At 37.6% G+C, this 20,376-nt stretch overlaps 1 protein-coding gene across 2 annotated transcripts in view; it reads left to right on the top strand.

The window, feature by feature from the left end:
• The window catches only part of MMS22L (MMS22 like, DNA repair protein), a 93,556-nt gene extending 76,251 nt beyond the window's left edge, over positions 1–17,305 (top strand). For both annotated transcript variants that reach the window (XM_035319984.1, XM_035319985.1), the window contains exons 20-25: positions 2,136–2,305; positions 10,165–10,376; positions 12,549–12,715; positions 14,110–14,206; positions 15,028–15,195; positions 16,623–17,305. In XM_035319984.1, coding sequence (XP_035175875.1) covers positions 2,136–2,305; positions 10,165–10,376; positions 12,549–12,715; positions 14,110–14,206; positions 15,028–15,195; positions 16,623–16,704 — 896 coding nt within the window. In that variant the 3' untranslated portion in view covers positions 16,705–17,305. The remainder of the gene's footprint in view (positions 1–2,135; positions 2,306–10,164; positions 10,377–12,548; positions 12,716–14,109; positions 14,207–15,027; positions 15,196–16,622) is intronic.
• Positions 17,306–20,376: the final 3,071 nt, after the last annotated feature.

Here is a 20,376-nt window from a genome sequence, read left to right on the forward strand (position 1 = left end):
CTATGAATCCTAACCTTTTTGTGATTTTTTTTTTAATTATCCCTGCAAATCAGTATTTTCCAACGTAAGACATTTTCATGTCTTTTGCCACAGAAAATCACTTGTTTTACCCAAACAAAAGCAGAAACAATGACAAGTCAGTGAAGCAGTTTTATGATGCTGCATCATATTTACTGGAGTTATGATAACAGAAAGGTCTGCTTAAGCAAATTAGCAATTTAACATGAATCCTTTTAGAATTACTCCTCTTATATACAACTTGTGCTTTATTAAAACTCAAATTCTACCATTCTCTCAATAAAATGGAAAAACAATGATAGGATGGGAAAATGATTTCTGTTTGTTATGAGTAAATATGCCACAGTCTGGTTCACTTATCTTTAAAAAAAAAAAAAAAAAAAGGAAAGTAAACCCTATATATCTTAAAGACAGAGATAATGATTTGCATGCACACACAATATATATACATCATGATTATAATATATGCATCATGATTGTGAGGAGTACAGTGAAAAGCATGACCACCATGCAAAAGCATGTATCAAATACAATGACATTTGAATTCTGTTAAAAATACTTTACTATTCTATTGCAAGAGCTGCATATGTTGATGTACATGACGTCTGTCAAATGAAATGTTTTTAGATATCCAGTTGTTGGGGTGGAGCCTTGTAAAGTAATTTTAGATTGGTATTTTCCTTTCTGTTCTTTGAAGTAGGAAATGATTCATCTTCAACCATGCTGCTGTCTTCAAGAAATTGTCCTTTCTTTTTTAGATAAAAAATAAGTTTATAAAAGACTTTAAGATATTTAAGTGTATTTCAGTCTCTTCACATTCTGTGAGCTTGTTATATTACAAGGACAAAGCCAGATTCATAACAAATCTGAAAAACCTGCTGTTTTTGGACACTGTACATGTCAGATTGTGTCTACTACTGTCCCATACATCACAGCAGTGATAATAGAAGGAGTACTTTTAGTCAGAATGATCATGTTTCTTTCAAAAGAGGAAGCTCAGACAATGTTATTAGAAGTATTGTTTAGTGATCATTCTCTTTCTCTGTGATTGATTGTTGTGTTTTCTTTCACTCTGCAAGATTAATGTTGTTTTTCGTTGCTTTTAGAGATGGTAATGGATGACTTTTATAGATTAATAATATCTTGCAACAGCCTGCTTTTGATCTCTCATTATTTTTGAAGTCTTAAACATATTTTCATGGGGTATTCCTGTAGTTTCCAGCCAGCATTTTTTTTTTTTTTTTGCTTCTAATTAAATATAAACTTAAGAGTGTTTGTGAAAACTACTACATAGGAATCTGCTTAATTAGACACCTTATTTTATTACATATGTATTTTGAGTATTAACACGAGTTATTTTCTCAAGAAAAATTGCATCTCACTTGTACTAAGATGTTTCTCAAAGTCAGGGTATTTACACATCAACTTTTTTACCTTTTATTTTTGAAACTCAAAACAACTTCTTAAAACTGTCTCATAGCTGTGCAAGTGTAGGTAACGTGTAGAAAACAAGTAAGGTGTTCTCTGAGGTTCTTGTTTTGTGGACTGAGAGCCCACAATTATCTGGAGAGACATTTCTGGTATAATGCAGTTAGCTGCTCCTCGTCCTTTCAGTCTGCCAAATTAAATACATTAAACACAATTTGAAAGCTATTTAATGTTTTCCTAGCATTGAATGTGTGTGTGAGTAGCTGCTGAGGTGGCCACAGCGTTGTTAGAAATATGAGTGGAAGGCAAAAGCACTGCCTCTTTGTATAATGGGATCAATGCACACAGTCAGGTAGAAGTGCACGTGTGCTGATTGCAGTACTGTTATGTACCAAGGTTAGTTAATTTTTCTGCAGGGCTGTGAGAGAATGCCCTTTCTTCAGCTTTACTGTACTTTTCCTAAAACTGCTTCACTTGTATTAAAACCTGTAATATATTGAAATAAGTTGGTACTTTTACTTTGCTGAATTGTAAATGGACTTAAATTTTTCTTTGGGCTGTTTCTAAGGGAATAAGACCGTTGCTGTTGTTACTCTTGGATTATCTACTCAATACATTTCCTCTTTAGGCTTTCTTTTTTTTTTCATGATTGTAAATTGCTTTGGGATTTCTTGGTTATTTTTCAACAGGATGTCTTGTAAAGAACTGGGCACCAATACTGGCCACTTCCAAAGCACAGCAACTCCTGTTCCGCATCATAGATTGCTTGCTGCTGCCCCACTCTGTGCTCCAGCAGGACAAAGAGCTGCCCGTGGCTTTGCTGTCTGCCATTCAGGAAAGCCTACCTCTTTATCTTCAGGTAAATATCTGAACTCTATTATCAGCAGACACACGTAGCTTTAGGAAAAGATTCATACAGCAGAGGAGGTGCTTTTTTGTTTTGTTTTTGTTTTTTCCCCTAATCAGAACAAGCACTGACTGAATATAAAGAAGCAGCAAGAGGAGATTTTTCTTCTTGTGAAAGTGGAAGGAAAAATGCCACCCCATTGGCTTTCCTCTTAGTGCATGCAGCTATGCTGTGCTACCTTCCAGAGTTGCCAGTCTGCTTGCTGTATATAGAGAGGCTCTTAGCCAACCTGCTCTTTGCAGTGTCTCTGATGTAAGAGATTTCTGAAACAGCAGTTGAAATAATCATAATATGTAGCGAGACATTTGTTGAGATGACAGAGCAAACAAATGTTTTAAATCATCCTTGACTTTGCTAACTCTAGATAATTAAAGATGAGCCACTCTGAGTAGTTTGTGTTGCTCTTAGTAACAAAAGACAAGCCTCTGCATATCATGGCACTGTTTTATCTTAATAGTTTGAGGATATATTTTGCTGAATCAAATGCCTTTCCTACTGTTTATGCTTACACGTGTAAAGCCTTGTGTCCTGTTACTCGTCTCATTCTCCCCTCAGCTTACCTATCACTCTTGAAACTCTGCAAGGCTTGGTGAAGCTGTAGAGAGAGATTAATCCCTATGGGTGAGGAAAAGGTTGTATTTTTAAAATAAATAAGTTGGTATATTTTACCTTGGAAATCCTTGCAACTCTGCTTGCTTTTTCCCTTCACTCCTAATCTTCGTTTTGATTGTAGTTTTAACCGATTGCATACTGGATTGTATTGTGAAATAATACAGTGGTGACATTGTAAACATCCCTTGGATTTATTCCTTCTTTCAAAAGTTGCATTGTGATTGATGGCCTGTCATATGGAAATGAATATGATTATATAATGATGTGCAGAATATGACTTGCTTTGCTGCTCTGTAGGTATTTTCAGAAGCTATATACATGTAGGGCCATCTGGACACTGATATTACTACAGAGTGTGACTGTCTGCTTGCTAATTTACTATTTTAGTCAGAGAGTACTCTTTCTCTGTAGTCTGCACATACGGATGTAGTTTTAAGATGAAGCCACTCAAGTTGGTTTTGAAGTCCAAGTGTTGTGGACCTTTGTTTCCTGTTTTCTCTGCCAGTCTCTGACTTTCTGACCTCACTGTGGGACTCTTCAGCAATCTGCTGCTTAGTCCATGTGCTTTCAGGCTAAGCTAGATGATCTTATTGACTCAGTAGTTTATTATAGATAATGCTGTTTCTAGAAAACTAGCAATTTTTTAATTTAATAAAGACTTGGGGAGAGAAGACAAAGAGGAGAAGACTTATTTTTCCCATTTCAATACAGAGCTTTTATATTTTATTATTTGTTTGTATTTACAAGGTCCCAGCATTTTAAATGCTACAAACCTCTTCATTCATTCAGAAATATTTCCTTCCCCTTTGTTTGGGAAAGTGGAAAAATGCCAACTTAGAGCCAACTCAAAATGGAAAATATTTCAATATCTGTTCCAAAACTGATTCTCTTAGGGCTGCTCCTGAGCTCCTTTGAGATCAAATGGGTACTAGGGACTCTGACTTCTCAAGTAATCGTTTCACAGTTGGCTTAAGCCAAGTTGGCTTGAGTGTGAATTCCTTCCCTTTCACCCCATGTGCACTCCCATTTAATTTGCTTAATGATTTTGCTGAAATGTGTGAGCTGATGCAACTGGTAACTAGCCCCGCATAAATAAATAAATAAGGCAAACCAGGAAAGTGATAAAATAGTATATGTGGAAGGGAAAGCATGTAACTACAGTAGGAGGAAAGACAGAGAAACTGCATCCTCTGGGAGTAACCTCATCTTGATTAACTTAGGCTGCTGGTGAAATAAGTAATCAGCCTCTCCTTGGGAGGTTGCCCTACGTCTGGTGCCCATTCAGGGGGGTGGAACAGCGATATTCTAGTGCAGGAGCCCTAGTTCTCCCTAAAATTAGACAAACGTTGTTCCATAGATCTGTCCCTGTTAATACCCTGGCTTACAATTTATTCCTTGGCCAGTTACATGAAAATAAAGAAACAGGAATTTGGAGACCATACAAAATAACTTTTTATGCATGCAAATTCTTTATACATCATCAAAGCATAAAAGCTCTTCTGTAGCATTGCTAATCAGACTCCCCGGTCTTCTGAAAAGTTCCAGGCTCCATTTCAATCTTTAATTCTTGATTCTTGTCCTGAATTCTCTCTCTTAAGCTCCTTCAGTGTGGGCTCTGCCCCCTTTGTTGGGAGAAAACAAAACAAAACAAAACCAAAACAAACAATTCAGATCTTGGAAAATGTAACAGTTTGCATACAGCGGTTTGCAAAACTTTATACTTCCCAGAGTTTTCAATAAATAATCTTAAGGTGATTTATTTGATCCTTTTATATCGATTTTGAAAAGGATTTGAAATCAGTCTTTGTAGCAGGTACTTAATTTCAGATATTCATTGTTGCAACAGTTTTATGAAATGCTTTAGAATTTTGGAACTGTAAACAAATAAATAAAATTCCCCTAAACGTCACAGACCCTACTCAATGGTAATGCAACTGGCCAAACAACTTAGACAGCAGGATTAAAAAGGATGATCTTGTCTCTAAGAAAGACCATCACATCTGCTTATCACTGTAATGGCAGAGGCCAATTTTATATCTTTTAGGATGAAATATTAAGTTCCATCTTATTTCCTAGGACCTTAAGCTCCAACCCAGGAGCTGGACTCGATAATCCTTGTGGGTCCCTTCCAACTCGGATATTCTGATGTTCTGATTTCCTCACAGCATAGTTGGAATGGTTTATTACTACCATCTCTATTCATCAAAACTGACTGTATCCCACCCTCTGTCACTCCCTCCCATAAAACCCTACAGTTTTATTTTTATTCAAATTCACAGTCTTTGTGTAATTTTAAACAAGCACAAATTGTCAAATGCACTAATTAAGACTTGACATTGTCTCTCTCTCTCCTCAATTCAGACTGACTATGTTTAGTTTTAGTTTAGTTTTGTGTTTTTACTGCATATATAAATTTTGGCTGTACGGCTGTGCTTTTGGTAGTTATTGTGCCACTGGTCTGTACTCCGCTACACTTTGAGCTTACCAGGAAGTTTCCCTCAAACTTGCTCACTGATACTGCATTATCAAAATACCCTAGCTCTAAAATTGCTTTGCAACTCTTAAACTGATATTATTTTTCTTGTCCAAAGAGTTATTAACCATATGGATATTATTTCTTTCATTGTGCATCATCTATTTTGATAATATTTGATGACCTAGGAAAGATTTTCATAGAATAATAGAATGGTTTGGGTTGGAAGAGACCTTAAACATCATCTAGTTCCAACCCTCTGCCATGGGCAGGGACACCTTCCACTGGACCAGGTTGGGATATAATATCAAAGGTGTCTTTGTAGTAGTTTGAATGACAGATTTCATGAAGAACAAGAATGAACAACCTTTTTATTTTATGGAACTGTTTATAATTATGTGATAATGGTGTGTGTAAAATCTAACATTTGGTATTTTGTCTTTGTTTAAAAAAATAAAATAAAAAGTAGCTGATTTGTGTGATAGTGGATCGTTGAAACCTACTACAAGAAATTACCAACCAGTTGAGATTGCTATATGATGGATTTATTGGAGAATGGTTTGGAGGAATTTTGATAGATGTTTACCAGTAATACAGGAAAGAACTGAAGCAGTGTACAGAACTTCAGCGAATAAATAGTAGTTTAAATACATCTTGAAGACTACGGTGCGGTGCATGGAATAAGCATAATGTATATAATACTGGGATAGATGAGATACCCTGCTTGATTTATCAATGTTTATCCTGTCCAAATACAGAAAATGGTTTATTTCTATCTAAATACAGGAGAGTGGTGAAAGATCTTAATTTTAAGTAGTGCTTGGCACATACATTTTCCAGTAATTTTAATGGGCCTGTGTAGGCTCAGCATTTGTCAGAGATCAGACCTTAAAAGCCCTGCTGCAAGACACATCTGTGGTCCAGTATTTGAGCAAGCTTATTAATATGTTTTGTGAATTATAGTATGTGTTTAATAGGAATTGTACGACATTAATTGGTGAGCAGCAGATTTATTCAACAGCAGGACTGATATTATAAGTCATCATTAGGTAGCTTGGCATTTCTGCAGTGAATAGTTCCAGTAATCCATATTAATCGGTTCTTCGCTCTCCACAGGTGATTTACAGATATATGGATAAATCAGAAGAGAGGCAGCTCTGGTCACAAAAGGTTCCTGCAGTGAACACGCACAGGAACCGGTTGCCTTTTGTTAAAAAGAGGAGCAGATGTTGTCATGCTCTGCTCCTCTTAAAATGTCTTTGTTTTTTGTTTTAAATTTTAACCTCAGTAGATGGCTAAAGAACACAGTTAATAATAATATTAATAATAGCAGGCAGTGCTCTCAACTCTTTAATGTCCATCTGCTTTGTAGGGATTGTCCTAGGAGTCTGGTGTGACTGATTTCAGATCTCTGCTCCAGGATCTCAGTCCAGTAGCATGTGTTTCTTTTCTCTGTCAGAAGGAAGCTACTGTTCGCAGCTTCCTTCATCTCTGTTAATTACTGGTAGGATGTAAAAGAAGAAAGTACCATGTGATTTCCTTGTAATCACATCCTTGGTCAGCACTGCCTAGGGTATTTTGCTGTTGTACTCAGAGATTCGCAGCTACTGTGCAGTGTTGGTAATTTATCCCTTGTGCTACTTGGAATAAGACATTGTCCAACCTTGTACAGGTCTGCTGATTTCCACACTTTGAAAGAAATAGGAAGGTCCCAAAATAAAAAACACACTGAGCTAAGTCAGTGGGCCTTCGTGTCCAAAAGAGAAAACCAAGTTCATCTCGGGAAATTTTCGGGGAATAACAGAAGTGTTGATGCCTAAAAGTCTGATTCTTGCCTGAAGAGCTTTGATACTGTAGGCATTCCCTTCATGTGTAGAGACTGATTTATGGATTTGTTTAGCTTATGGAAGTCTTTTTGTTTGGTTTTCTTTTGTTTTGTGGGTGTTGTTCTGTCTACCTGCAAAATGGGAGGTGATTTTTCCTCACTGTTCCCAGTTGGAAAAGAGAATTAGTATCTTGGAAGCCTTTAGTGCTGAACTTGTAAATTCCATTCTGAAGTAAGAAAAAAATGTGAGGATCCTCCGTACTGAGAAGAGATTCTGGTATTGCTGTGTGGTTTTCAAAATTGTGGCTTTTTTGAGAGGCACCATCTCTGCCTGACCCACCAAAAAGGAACCTACAGAACAAATAGGTTTTCCATGCTTTTAAACACTACTTAAGTTAACAGTTCTCCTATTGGGTACCAAGGGCACTCTTATCAAGGGCACTCTTTATCCTCATCAGGTAACTAAAGAAGAAAAATCTTTCATGACTTCTGTCCTTCCCCACCCCAGCAAACAAGACTTTTCTCTCAGTAATGCTCGTGACAGGGTGATGTTTTTAAATTTAATCCTTTCATACTTTTTCAGATTACTTCTGTCCCCATCCCACACTTAAAAATTCAGAATCAATTTACTTCAACTTAAAAATAAAGTGCTCTTATGAATCATCAGGCTAGATTTGTGGATCCATCTTCAAGTGAAAATGTTACAGGAGTTGATTCAGAGATATCAATTCTAATATTTCTTGTTTGTATTCCACCTATCAACTATCTTTAGGATCCTTTCTTAAGAACAGCAACTTATTTAATAAGAATAGGTGATTTCATCTCTTTTCTTGATACTATGTGGCATTTGTTGCTCCTCAATTTGAAGGCTTGTCCTATTTTAGTAATTATCATTATTACTTCTCCACAGGTGTTATGTTCTTTGATGCATTCTTACAGGTATCCTCTGTAAGGTTATGTAGTTCTTTTGTGACCCTTTTATCAGCTAGATTAATGCACCTTCTCATATGTTTTTTGTCATGCTGAAATAGCCTAGAGACTTAAGAGTGCCAGCTCTGGTTATGGGATTATAGAATATTTTTCTTTTTGTGCTGAAGAAAGGACAACTCTATAGAGGCAACTCTTCTATATGCTTGCTGCAATGTCTAATTGAGAACATTAAACACTCAGGCTTACAAGGTAAATGATCTACAGCAGTCTTTCTGAGCCTTCTGCTTGCCAAGTAGTGTGTTTTTAAGAATTTTGATATAGTAGCAGCTGTCTTTTACTACAAAATTTTGCTGTACATAAGCAAAACGCTGAGACAGTCTGAACTGCTTACCAAAGTTCAAAGGGAATGTGGCTTTTATCATTGGAACACACCACAATTCCCAGGGAGTTCCAGAGGCACGTGAAGTTCAACCCCTGACAAACATGTCTGTTCAGGAGGGCTGCCTACAGCAAATCTTGAGGCAGGTCTTGAAGCATCTCATTTCTTAAAATCCCATATTTCTTGTATTTGCATACTATGGGACCAAAATCTGGAACTCCCCATTTCACAAAAATGCCAAAAAGACTCTTAGTTATGTCTCAATTTGTTTGTTTGTTTCTTTCTTTCTTTCTTTGTTTTGTTCTTTTTTTTTTTTTTTTTCTGAAAGAATTCATAGAATCACAGAATCATAGAATATCCCAAGTTGGAAGGGATTCATAAGGATCGTCGAGTCCAACTTCTGGCTCCACACAGGTCTACCCAAAAATTCAGACCATATGACTAAGTGCACAGCCCAAACACTTCTAACAATTGCTTTGTTATGTTTGTGAGGGAGCTCCTCTCCAAAAAGCAATGGGAAATGCTCTCTGTCAGTAGCTCAGGAACAAAAGTGGCTTTCAAGTATTTCTGAATTTTCTACCTTAATGTATGAATGAATAGTTCAAGACTCTTAGGGACATTAGCTTGCCTCAATAACCATCAATATTCAGGCAGATATCCTACCAAAACGGGAGTCTGGATTGCAAACATATGGACTGCAGTGCTAATGGAAGCTTGAAGTACTGTTGAAGTTGCTGTCTGGGGATCTCTGTGCTTGAACTTCTTTTATGTCATTGTTCCTGTTGGACAAAACTATTGTGAAAACTGAATTCTGAAGAGACTTCTATTTGTACTCCTTACTGTGACCCTTGTGATAGGAGACAATTGGGCTTTTTTTTCCCCTTAGTGATTCATTCTTCTTCCTTTCAGTAACCAAAAGAATGGGAAGTGAATTCTTAACTTTATCTCACATAAACTTTTACAAATAAGAGAGATATTCCCTTCCCACAGGTAAAACATACATGTTGTATAACTATAGGTAGTGTTCACATAGAAACTTGCCTAGACATCACCTGCTTTCATTATAGATCTTTCCCTGGCATCAATATAGGTTACACTGGATAAGTCACATCAGTTTTAGCCTTATTGTAAACAGATTTTTAAAAATATTTAAATCCCTTACAAACAATGCCTAATTAACTTGTTCATGCGATCAGCAATTTTTTTTTCATGTCAGACTGCTATTCTATCTTCATTAGACCACATACGTATTTGAAAAAGAGATGAGGAGCTTTTGGGCACAGAAAGCCTTTGAGGTCTGAAATGCCAAGGTTTTATTTCAGATTTGAAAGGAAGATTGTATGCCCCAAAGATCATCTTCCAAGTATATTAGTTAGTCCTGTAAAAGACTTTCTCTCCTTTGTAAGCCATGGCTTGACATTTTATCCATAGACCATCATAGGTGCAGCAAGTTACTGATATTTACTTGTCATGCAGTAGGTTATGTGTATAGCAGTAATTTGCATGCAGTGTGTAAGGAGTATTTACCTCCCTGTTGTTGGACTTGATCAGTGCAGACAGACTTACTCAATTTCTTTCTCTTTCTTTCACAGGGCCTATCCTTTATATGTTGCCAGTCCCAAACTCAGGGGGCCTATTTAAATCAACTGCTTGGGAGCATTATTCAACATTATTTTGGACGATTTCTCCCTTCTTCACCAACTGTACTTGGAGTTGGACAGCATCCTCTGTTGACTGCTTTAGGCAGCTCCGTTACAGTCCCCCAGATGCTCCGTCTACGGAAGACCACTCTGCATGTCATAAAGTAAGGCCAGGCGAAGAACAAAATGTCACGTACTCAGATTTCACAAACAACTAATGAGAAAGGGAATATCATTGTTGTTTTCTCAATAACTGATAGTTTGGCTGGGTAGGGAGCCAAGGAAGGATAAAGCATACAGAGCAGCAAGGTAAAACTGAGACGATTTGGAAGCTGGTGAGAGAGTCACTAAGGATGGAGGTTCTAGACTATAATAAAAAAAAAAATATCACATGTCGCCACATGAAAAGTAAGTATGTTTCTAGAAACACTGCACTCCAATATACCTCATCATGTGGTTGCATCCCGGGCAGTATCTAGGGTCACAGAGTCAGTTGTCACAGCTGCCTGTGCATGGGAGGATGAGGTGCTCTTGTGAGTGTCAGGATATACATAAATGTGCCAGCTACCCAGGGGAAGTAGAGATTTTGGGGTGTGGGAAGACAGAGATGTAGAGATACAGTCTGTATTTTTTCTTCACATTGGGAGAAAAATCAACCCCCATCAAATATAAGATGATTGCTTTTATCTGAGGTAACTCTACTTCTCTTTGTTAAAGCGCGTGTATACATGTTGATTAAAAGAATATCGGTGTTGATTGTAGGTAAATACGGTGGGCAATGTTGTAAGTAAAGCTTGTATTATCACATATTAAGGGAGTGAATTAAGATTTCACAGTCTTCCTTCTGACATTTTTTTTGAACTTATGAATACTCAAACTTTGTCATCTTAATAAAGTTATTTGTGAATGTGTGCATGCATATGTGAATTTTAAGATTGATAGTGGAAGGAAAGTTCTGAAAGTGTAATAGCACTTGGTGACTTGTAAGACATAGAAACATTTCTTAGTGATCTGGGAAGAATATCTTAGAACCGAACAGCAGCCTGATTTATAAACTGTTGGGTGGTCAGGAGGCAGTCACTAGGTCTACACATAAATACATACAAAGTTCATTAGCCTTTTTGCCATACGAGAGGTAATGAATATCTTGCTGCTGCACAGAGGAAACTGAACCAGAGTGTTTTATCCAGGTCAGAGAATCATTGTAGTGGAAGAGTACCCTACCCACCCCCAAAAAATCGTCTGCAATTTTCATAGTAAGTTAATGGGGCGGGAGATTTCAGAGATACTAACAGAAGACAACATGATGAAAAGGATTTAGAAGTGTTACAATTTTTATTTTGTAAGTTACGTCAGTGTGCATTCAAATATTCAGATCTTTTAAAGTCAGTTTTATTTGAAAGTGTAAATTTGTATAAGTGTGCCTTACATTTTTTTAACAAGGATAACAGTTTTTAATTGATGCATTGCTCAGCAGACAAATTTGCTAGTTTGGGTAGCTAAGGATAATTACTATTAAATATCTAAAAAGTTAATTTGAACGTTCTGGGAGTGCTCTTGTTAACTGATGAATAAATTTTCTGTTCTATTTACCTGCACTCTTCTCTCCTGGATGTTCCCAGGTAACAATCATTGTCTACAGTTTTCAGTAAAGTCATTTGTAATGTCAAATCAACAGTAGTTCCATCTTGCATCACTTCTTTTGGAAAAAAGTATTTTTTAAAAAAGTAAAAATTAAAAAGTCATTAGAATTGGGACAGTCAATGTCAGCAATGTCAAAACTTGTTCTTGTTGCAGACTGACAGGTTACCTTTTATTTTTGTGACCAATTTTGTACTGGAGATGATTGCATTAACTCTGATGGAGCAAAAGCAGAGGTTGTTCTGTTTCAACGTACCGTTGCCAAAAGTAACAGTACCAGTAGTGACAGAGGAGCTGTTACCACAAGTTGAATTGTGAACTGACAATAGCACATAAAACTAAATAAAGTAATTGAACAACAGCTACATTTTGGATGTTGTTTTGAATCCTATTTTTATTCAGCTATTTTACGCAGCTTTAACTTTCATAGTCACACTTGGCTTTATAAGTATGACTGCTATTTTTTACATCCCTCAACAGAAGAGTCAGAAGGCATCACTGTCCTCTGATAAATTGGGAGCCATTTCTAAGCCTAAGATAAATACAAGCCATTAGCAGAGTCTAGATAAAGATAGAAATCTATGTAACAGGCCTCCTGCTGAAATATCACAATGTTATTTTCAAGTACATGGTGCTTGCACTGAATGAAAGAAAAATAAAACAACAGACTGTTTTGGTTTGCTTTGTCTTCCCAGTGAAAACTACATGCAATTCAAAGGCAGTGCTCCGCCTCCTCGCTTGGCCTCAGTTCTTGCTTTCATTCTTGAAGTGCTTCAGCGAACGCAGACCACTGCACCCTGTGACATCGGCTTGGTTCTCCCAGCTGTGTTGAAATGCTTGGTACTGGTTAATGAGCTACAAGGTGAGCCCCTTGTTTGCTTTTAATACATCTCTGTACACCTGTAAGACTTCTATACTGCTGAGCATCCTTCATCCCAATGTGCAAGTTTTCCATGGTTTTTAGATGAGGAGAATGAGATGCATTAGCCAGATAAACTGGACAAGCTTTGGCTGGTCATTAAGTAGGCTGGGACTTCTGTCTCCAAGACAGGAGCTCTGCTTTTGGACTCAAGTGCTGTTCTCTGATGAACTAACAATCAGTTTGTCAGGAATCTGAACGGCATTTCCTTTCTCCCAGACTCAGTAACTGTGGAAGTTTTCTTGCACCTAAAGCTTTTAGCCCAAATAAGTCTAGAGCATGTTCTCCACATAGAGGCACTGGAAACCAACCCACTACCTTTAATTCATTTATGAAGGGATCTTTGAGTCTCCTTTTCTTTCAGCACGTTCTAGTTGGTAGTAATAACTTCTTTATTTTTAGCTTCTTAAAAAACGAAGTACTGTGTTCACCCCACAGTTGTATAATGAATGTGAATGTGCCAACAATTTCCACTCCTTGCTCCCAGTAGAGGTATTAAGCAAAGTGGGGATTCACCTCTGACTTCTCCAGGGGGTTTTGGCTAATAAAGCAATTTTTGATTCTTTCTGTGAAAGTTTCAAGGACAAGATATGCTCATATTAAATGAATTAACACATATATTTCTACCCACGTTTGCCGTCGTAGCCATATCTGTCTGAAGCTGAAAGTACCCACTTGGCAGTGTGCTGTGGGTTAGAGTGAGCTGCATGTCCCGTGCTGCTGTAGCCATCAACACACTGCCCGCCTAGACAGGACTCCACCATGCCCTTGTAGAGAAGTAGTTGCAGCTCAGTTCCACTGTTCCAAAGGAGGAGCTGTATCTTGCAATTTGAATATTTATTTGGAAAAAATAAATGGAAGAAACTAGTGATTTTTGTTGTTGTTGTCAGAGAAAAAAAACAAATGGGTGGAATTCAGAACAATACCCACCACTGAACGTAAGGAGTAGATCTGTATAGCTCTGGGCAGGATATAATGCCATGACTGCTCTTCTTCAATACAAATAGGAATGATTACAGAATACAAACAAAACTTAAATTTAAATAAAATCCCTATTTCCACTAAGTGTGAGTCTCTGCCCTGACTTAGAGACAATATTGTACTTAAAAACCTGTATGTTTAAGGATAATGGAGGTGAAAATAGGACTTCTGCATAAATCTGTGATTCATTCTGTTCTTTATAGCCAATCTAACTGCTCTAAGTCATTTCACTTGTATCAAAGTAAGATAAAAAACATTTTTTTCCTCATTTAAAAATTGTAATCTTCATGAAAGACATTATCCAGATGGTCAGTTCAAGAGCTCTGTGTGAATCTTGTGATTTTTTTTTTTTACAGTTAAAAAAATATCTACAGACATTGTGCAGTGCATGGTAGAAGGCTGCCAAGCGGGGTCAGAAGGAGAACATGCCACACAGCTGACTTCTGTATTTAGGTAACTAGAAAATATGCCAATTGGCAGTGAATCTACTGCAATCCAATTGACAGCAAACATGTTTTTTTTAAATAACTAATTATCTTTAACATACCACATTGTCTCTTGTTTATGGCACTTAAATTATGGTACTTTTGGCACTGGTTTTAAACGTAGCTTGGCCAAAAAGCCAGAGCAAAAATATACAGAAACATATCTGTGTTTTTCATGGATTAGGTACTGTTTTGAAGGGACTACAGTAGAGAGGTGCACTGCTGCTCTAAGGGGAAAATCTCCTTATGAATGGTGATGCTGAGTGTATTTGCATGCCTAATTTGAATTGTATATAATGGAGATGAAATCCTCATAAAACAAGTTTTACGTATGTTTTAATTCATTTCTGTGACAAGTAAGTAATTATTTTAATGTCGATTATACTTATTCCATACCTCTGCTACATCCTGCCTGTCCCCTCCTGTTCCTCGTGCGGATACAGCAGAGGAGATGCATGAGGTAATCTTTTAGTTTTCCATTCAGACAGCTGCATTACAAAGTTAAGTGCTCTGGAAGAAGTCAGCCCTGGCGAAACAGCAGCAGAATCTGACAAGTTGCTTGAAAAAAAAAGCGTGCTTTTTTTTTTTTTTTTTTTTTTCCCTCAGCATTAGCCTTCAAAAGCATGGCTCTGTTTGGAGAAGGTATTCCATGTAGAGTATTTCAGTGTAACAATAGGAAAATTTCCATGCAGCCAGATTGCTTGTTCTGATTAGACTCTTCAGTTGTTCTTGGCATGTTCTCTGCATCTAGTTTTGACCTTGCATTAAATGCCTCTGTGTCCCCCTCAGGCAGTTTATCCAGGACTACACTGCAGTGTACGATCACCGGGTTTACAGCATATTAGAAGCAGTGGCAGTCTTGGATCAGACGTTAGTTACCAGCCTGATTCCCACAATGACACAGGCTCTGAAGGATTCAGAGCACAAACAAGGACTTGGAAGAAATGCTGCACAAAGGTTTGTTTTTTATTTAATACTGCTTTCTAATAATGAATAGTAGGGGTATATTCTCTTGAAAGAAAGCAATGTTAGACATTTAGACAGTACAGATAATAAAATAATGAGTGATTTTTTACAAGCGTTCAACCAAAATCTCCTTTGCTCATGCCTTTCATGGTTTTAAGCTATTAATCTATGTTTGCTAAGTATTTTCAGAGATATTTTGGCACTAGGGCTACAGACCCCCACAGAATTTCAGAGAGGCCAGGCTGCCTCTGTTCACTACACTCTGTGTTACAAAGCATGGAATGAAGAATTCCTGCCCCAGTAAATTATCCTTAAGTCCCTGTTTTAGATAACTTATGGCTTAGATGTAAAATTACAGCATAATCAGATATCATCTCAGATGCTGGGATGCTCCATGGCTGAATGTTAAGAGTTCTTCTATAATATAAACTTCTGAGAGTTGTGGCTGTTCAGGAAAGGCTGGCCTCCTCGCTGACAGGCACAGCAGAATCACACTTTCTCCATTTGCCCTTTGAGAACTTAGGACAGAAATATTTGACGTGTGAATCCATCTACCCTTAGGAGGAAATGGCACGAGGTGAGCAACTCAGCCCAGATGGTGGCTTCTCTTGGTGCAGGTGCAGCAGTGAACTTTCATCAACCATGTATATGTTGCTACAAAAATCGAGGCAGCTCTGCACCTGAGCCAAAAGGGCTCCTTCCATTAGATCTCCTAACTGGAATGCAGGCTCTAGACCCTCTTGTGGGTCAAGGCCAGGAACTGGCCTCAGTGTCTGCGTTACACATACTGGTACCCCTCAAAGAGTAGATCTTTGTCATACCTCAGCCTGGAGAAGTTTTGATATATGCTTTGGCAGGGCCTGGGTTACTTAAAAACAAACAAAAACCTGTCGTTTAAGAATGAAATTGATGGGATGGTAAAGGTTATTCAAGGAGTATACATTGGCCACGTAATGAAAAATATTTAATTCATTTATAATTGTATTATTCACTTTTTATTAGCCTGGCAGTCTAGTATCTCTCATCACTGTACCTGTAGCGTGAGTCACAGAGAGATGTCCTGTGCAGAAATAAGATAGCGAACACGGTGAAGTCTCAATGCAGATCACCTCTAAGCCCTGGTTAACTCCATGTTTTAAAATAAAACAAAAATCTATTTCACAGCAGCTCCCTAAGGAAAGAGACTTCTAAGCATCTTCACAACACTTAGAGCTGTAAATTATGCAACCCTCATTCTTCCTCCAACCCGGCCATGCTAAAAATTCACAGCAAACAAAGCTGTGGATAAATAGGGAAAGAAAAAGTTATTGTGGGTTCATATCCCAATGTGTTTGGAAATTATGTGCTTTTACTCCTCGGATGTGTGAAACTTTTAACTAACACATCACATATTTTTGTTTTGTTCTGTTTTTCAACAGAGAAGCCTATAAAAGACTCTTATCTTACCTCTCAGAGGCCGGACAAAATGAGATACAAAAACTGGAAAATGAGACAGGTTAGCAGTATGCTGGTGATTGATCCTTTCCTCTGGCAATGTTGATACCTAGAACTGCTCTGTACAACACACTAGCCAAATTTTTATCTTTACAACTGCAATCCATTTATCTTTTTTTTTCAAGCTACGTATTAATTTTAATGATTTCTATGGTATTTGAATATTGTTATTCATCTGAAAAGTAACTGAATCTTCTGCTGAATGATGATTAAGAGGTATGACAAATTTATTACATATCCAAATGTCTACATGAGCAGAGCCTGTATTGCAACATACAAGGCAGGATTTAAAAAAAAATCAAAGTAATTTCACAAAGCTCAATTCCCATTGAGACCTGACCCTCTTACCTCTGTCCTTTTGAAAACCTCATTCAGTATATTCTTAAGAAAACTGTAGCTTCGTAACTTCTAATTTATTATTTTAGGAGAATGAGAAAGACTTATCCAAACTTTTTGAATGCAGTGCATTCACCAGTAGTTGTGCCAGTATGGTAGAGCTATCATATATGAAGAGAGGTCTTGTATATATGTTGCATGAAATGTATATAGCTGTCTTAACCTTCCACCTGTATTAAAACATTAAAGTTTTTCAGTTTCCAGTGTAAAATCTCTTCTGTTGTGTTTGTGGGTAATATAAGAAAACATAGGTTCAGATTTCCTGACCTCTTCCTTTTAAGTACTGTTTTAAAATTAACCCAGAATTTACAGGGATCCCATGTTGTTTTTTATTGGTCACAACACTGTTAATTACACATTTAACTTACAATTGGTGTAAACAATGTGAGAAAAGAGAAAGAGGACAGTAGACCTCTGAAGGAAATGCTCATTTGGGATATTTATTTCATTTGAAATAAATGAAATAGTGCAGTTCATTTGAAATAAAGAGGCTAGCAGTTACTTCGGTTTGCCTCAAAAGCTGGATTTATCGAGTATTTTGCTGTATTTTGGATTATCTTTTGCATCTTTCCAGAATGAATCTAATTCTAACTTTTTCTATGTGTTTGCCAAAGTTCTCAGGAAACTTCCTTTAATGCCTATGGAATTCAAATTTTTCACTTCCCACAGTAACCCAGATTTTTGCAACCACTTTCTGAACTCTAGGAATAGTAAGTTGTCCCTTAATGGCAGCACTGGTGAACAGGCTGCTTCATTTTAATGTTATTCAGATTTTAACTTTATGATATTAATGGGAAGGAAAGATTATTTGTGTGTCTCAAAAATGCCACCAAAAAAAAATATCTTGGTCAGAGTGGCTTTACTTCCTTCATGGTAATTTTATCAAGTCCGAATAGATAATCTTTTTCCCTAAATCAGCTATCGTTACTTCGGATAATGCAATAACTAAAAGCCTCTTTAGGCTACTTAATAGTGCAGAACATGAAGGTTCTTTTCATTATGAAAGTGACTTATTGAACCTGCATTGTAGCTTCTTGTAAGCTTCTCTACCTGGGAGGAGTTTTATTCATCTCAAGAGAATTGTACTTCTAAAAAGCTTTTAAAAAATAAATAAGTTTTCCGAGTAAGATTAATAGAGATGTCTCTTCAAAATTTGAGTCCTACCACCCAGATTACAGAACAGATGTCTGACTGTAGTATTACTCCCTGAAAGTAAAACCTTGCACCTGGAAAGGATGGAGCAGATACAACAAATCATTTAATGATGTGTTTAGCAGATTGTTAAAGACACATTTAATACTAGCTGTAGTGGTTGGAAATTTCTGAAAAAGCAACAGAGCTTTATGCAAATGTTAATAGCTCAGTGCATAAGAAACTGATTTAACAGTTTGGAAATTATCATTCTTCTCTGTCAGAAAGTTAATGTGAACAGAAATAAAGCATTTTGCATCATATTCATCAACCACTGCCAAATGGGCAATCTGGTTTGGTCTAATTATTTGGTATGGACATTTGCAGATGTGACTGACAGTTTTGATAATGTTAATGAGATGAAGGCTTGCAGACTATAACTCTAGACTGACTTACCAAGTATACGCCAAAACAGCAGTCCTAAATTAGTTAGAAAATAGAAGAAAGTGCTAAATTTAAGTACAGTATTAAAAATGACTTATAACCACCACAAAACTACACAAGTGATGTAATATCTTAGACAATATGTTAGACAATTATATTAGACAGTGATTGTTTTATGTGTCTTGTTAGATGCTGTCTGTGTAAAGGTTAAATAATATTTAGTGTCTGAAGTAGAGTAAACCTTTCTATATTATTTTCCACCCAGTTTGGTTTAAAAACAGGAAAAATGCCTACCTCCCTTGTACATGGGGAACTGCTTAAGCTAGAGCAGGAAATCCTGGAAAGCTTCTACCCTGGTTGCTACCACTGATACAAGCAAGTTGTCTGCATGTAGGCACAACGGCTGCCCCTTCACTTTGCTTAATGAGCCGCAAGACAGAGCTTTGCTGCAAATCAGGTGAAGGGGATGTGAACAAAAGACTTCCACCTGCTGGTAAGCCTGCAGTATCCTTAGCCTTGCTCAGAGGAAAGGAATTCAGCTCCTGCTGAGCTTTCTTCTCCTCCCTTTGCCAAAGATTCAACCCCATAGTCATTTGTGAAATGGGTGGTCATCTTCTGAGGCATCTGCATTGGATCTTATATGCAGAACAGGAAAAGTGTGAAAACAGAGGCTTTCACTCAGATACTCACACTTTCATCTGTTCTGCCAGGGATCGGTATCCTGGTGGCATGGAGCTTGGTTTTTGTGGCAGCTGAAAACATCACCTCAGGGTTTAGCCAGCAGATACTTCAGTGTGCTGCAATTTGGGCAGCAGCCAAGCAGATTTTTTTTTTTATCTCCCAGTGACTCCCTAGTCTTAAACTTAAGCTTCTTGCTTCTGAGCAGTTTTCCTGCCAGTATTTTTGGGGTGGAGGGGTTGTAAGCATTTGTATTTGAACTGGAACCAGTAGGCACGGCTGGTATTCCTAGCAAGTCATATACCAACCTCAGAGACTCACTTAAGTGATCATCACCTCTGCAATGTGTTGGGACAGGCAATTTCAGACATCTGTTTTCAAGGCAATGTAGATAGAAATCTACAGGGAGCATCAGAGCAGAAATCCTCTGCAAACCAGGGGGTGTAGATGTGTCGCTGCCTTGCCCTGCATTAGTTTTTGGAGTCTTTATTTCTCAGGAGAAATGGGCAGTGAGCTACCAGAAGCTTCTACTACCACTGTGCAGGTGTCTTTCTCTGCCAAGTCCCCTCTAGGGTCATCTGCCCTCCACTAAGTGATATAGATAACTGTTCTCCACTGAGTCTCAGGGGAGGATCCCTGGAAAGCTATTAGGCAAGGTTCCTGTGTCTGTGACAAGAATGTTGATAATTGGAAAACGGGGTCAAGCCTCAAATCTGAGATGACGTCTAGCAGATGAAGAAATTATGTCCCGAGATCACCTTCCCAGAGATGTATACCAAGCCTTACTCTGAATCTGTTAAGAGTGTTAACACCAGCTCATTGACTGCAGAGAAGACAAGAACTGCCACTTGGATGCTATCAGCTCCTGAGAGCAGCAGCTGTGTCAATCAGTTGGTGAGGGGGAGCCACACTTCCAGAGGCATGCTAGAGCTTAAGGAAGGTACTTGCCAAACCCAGGTTGAGCTTGTAAATTATTATTATTATTATATTTAGGGGTCAGTGGCTCTTGCAAGCAATTTGTCCTGAAAG

The sequence above is a fragment of the Oxyura jamaicensis genome, chromosome 3 (assembly GCF_011077185.1).
Source record: "Oxyura jamaicensis isolate SHBP4307 breed ruddy duck chromosome 3, BPBGC_Ojam_1.0, whole genome shotgun sequence".
NCBI lineage: Eukaryota > Metazoa > Chordata > Aves > Anseriformes > Anatidae > Oxyura > Oxyura jamaicensis.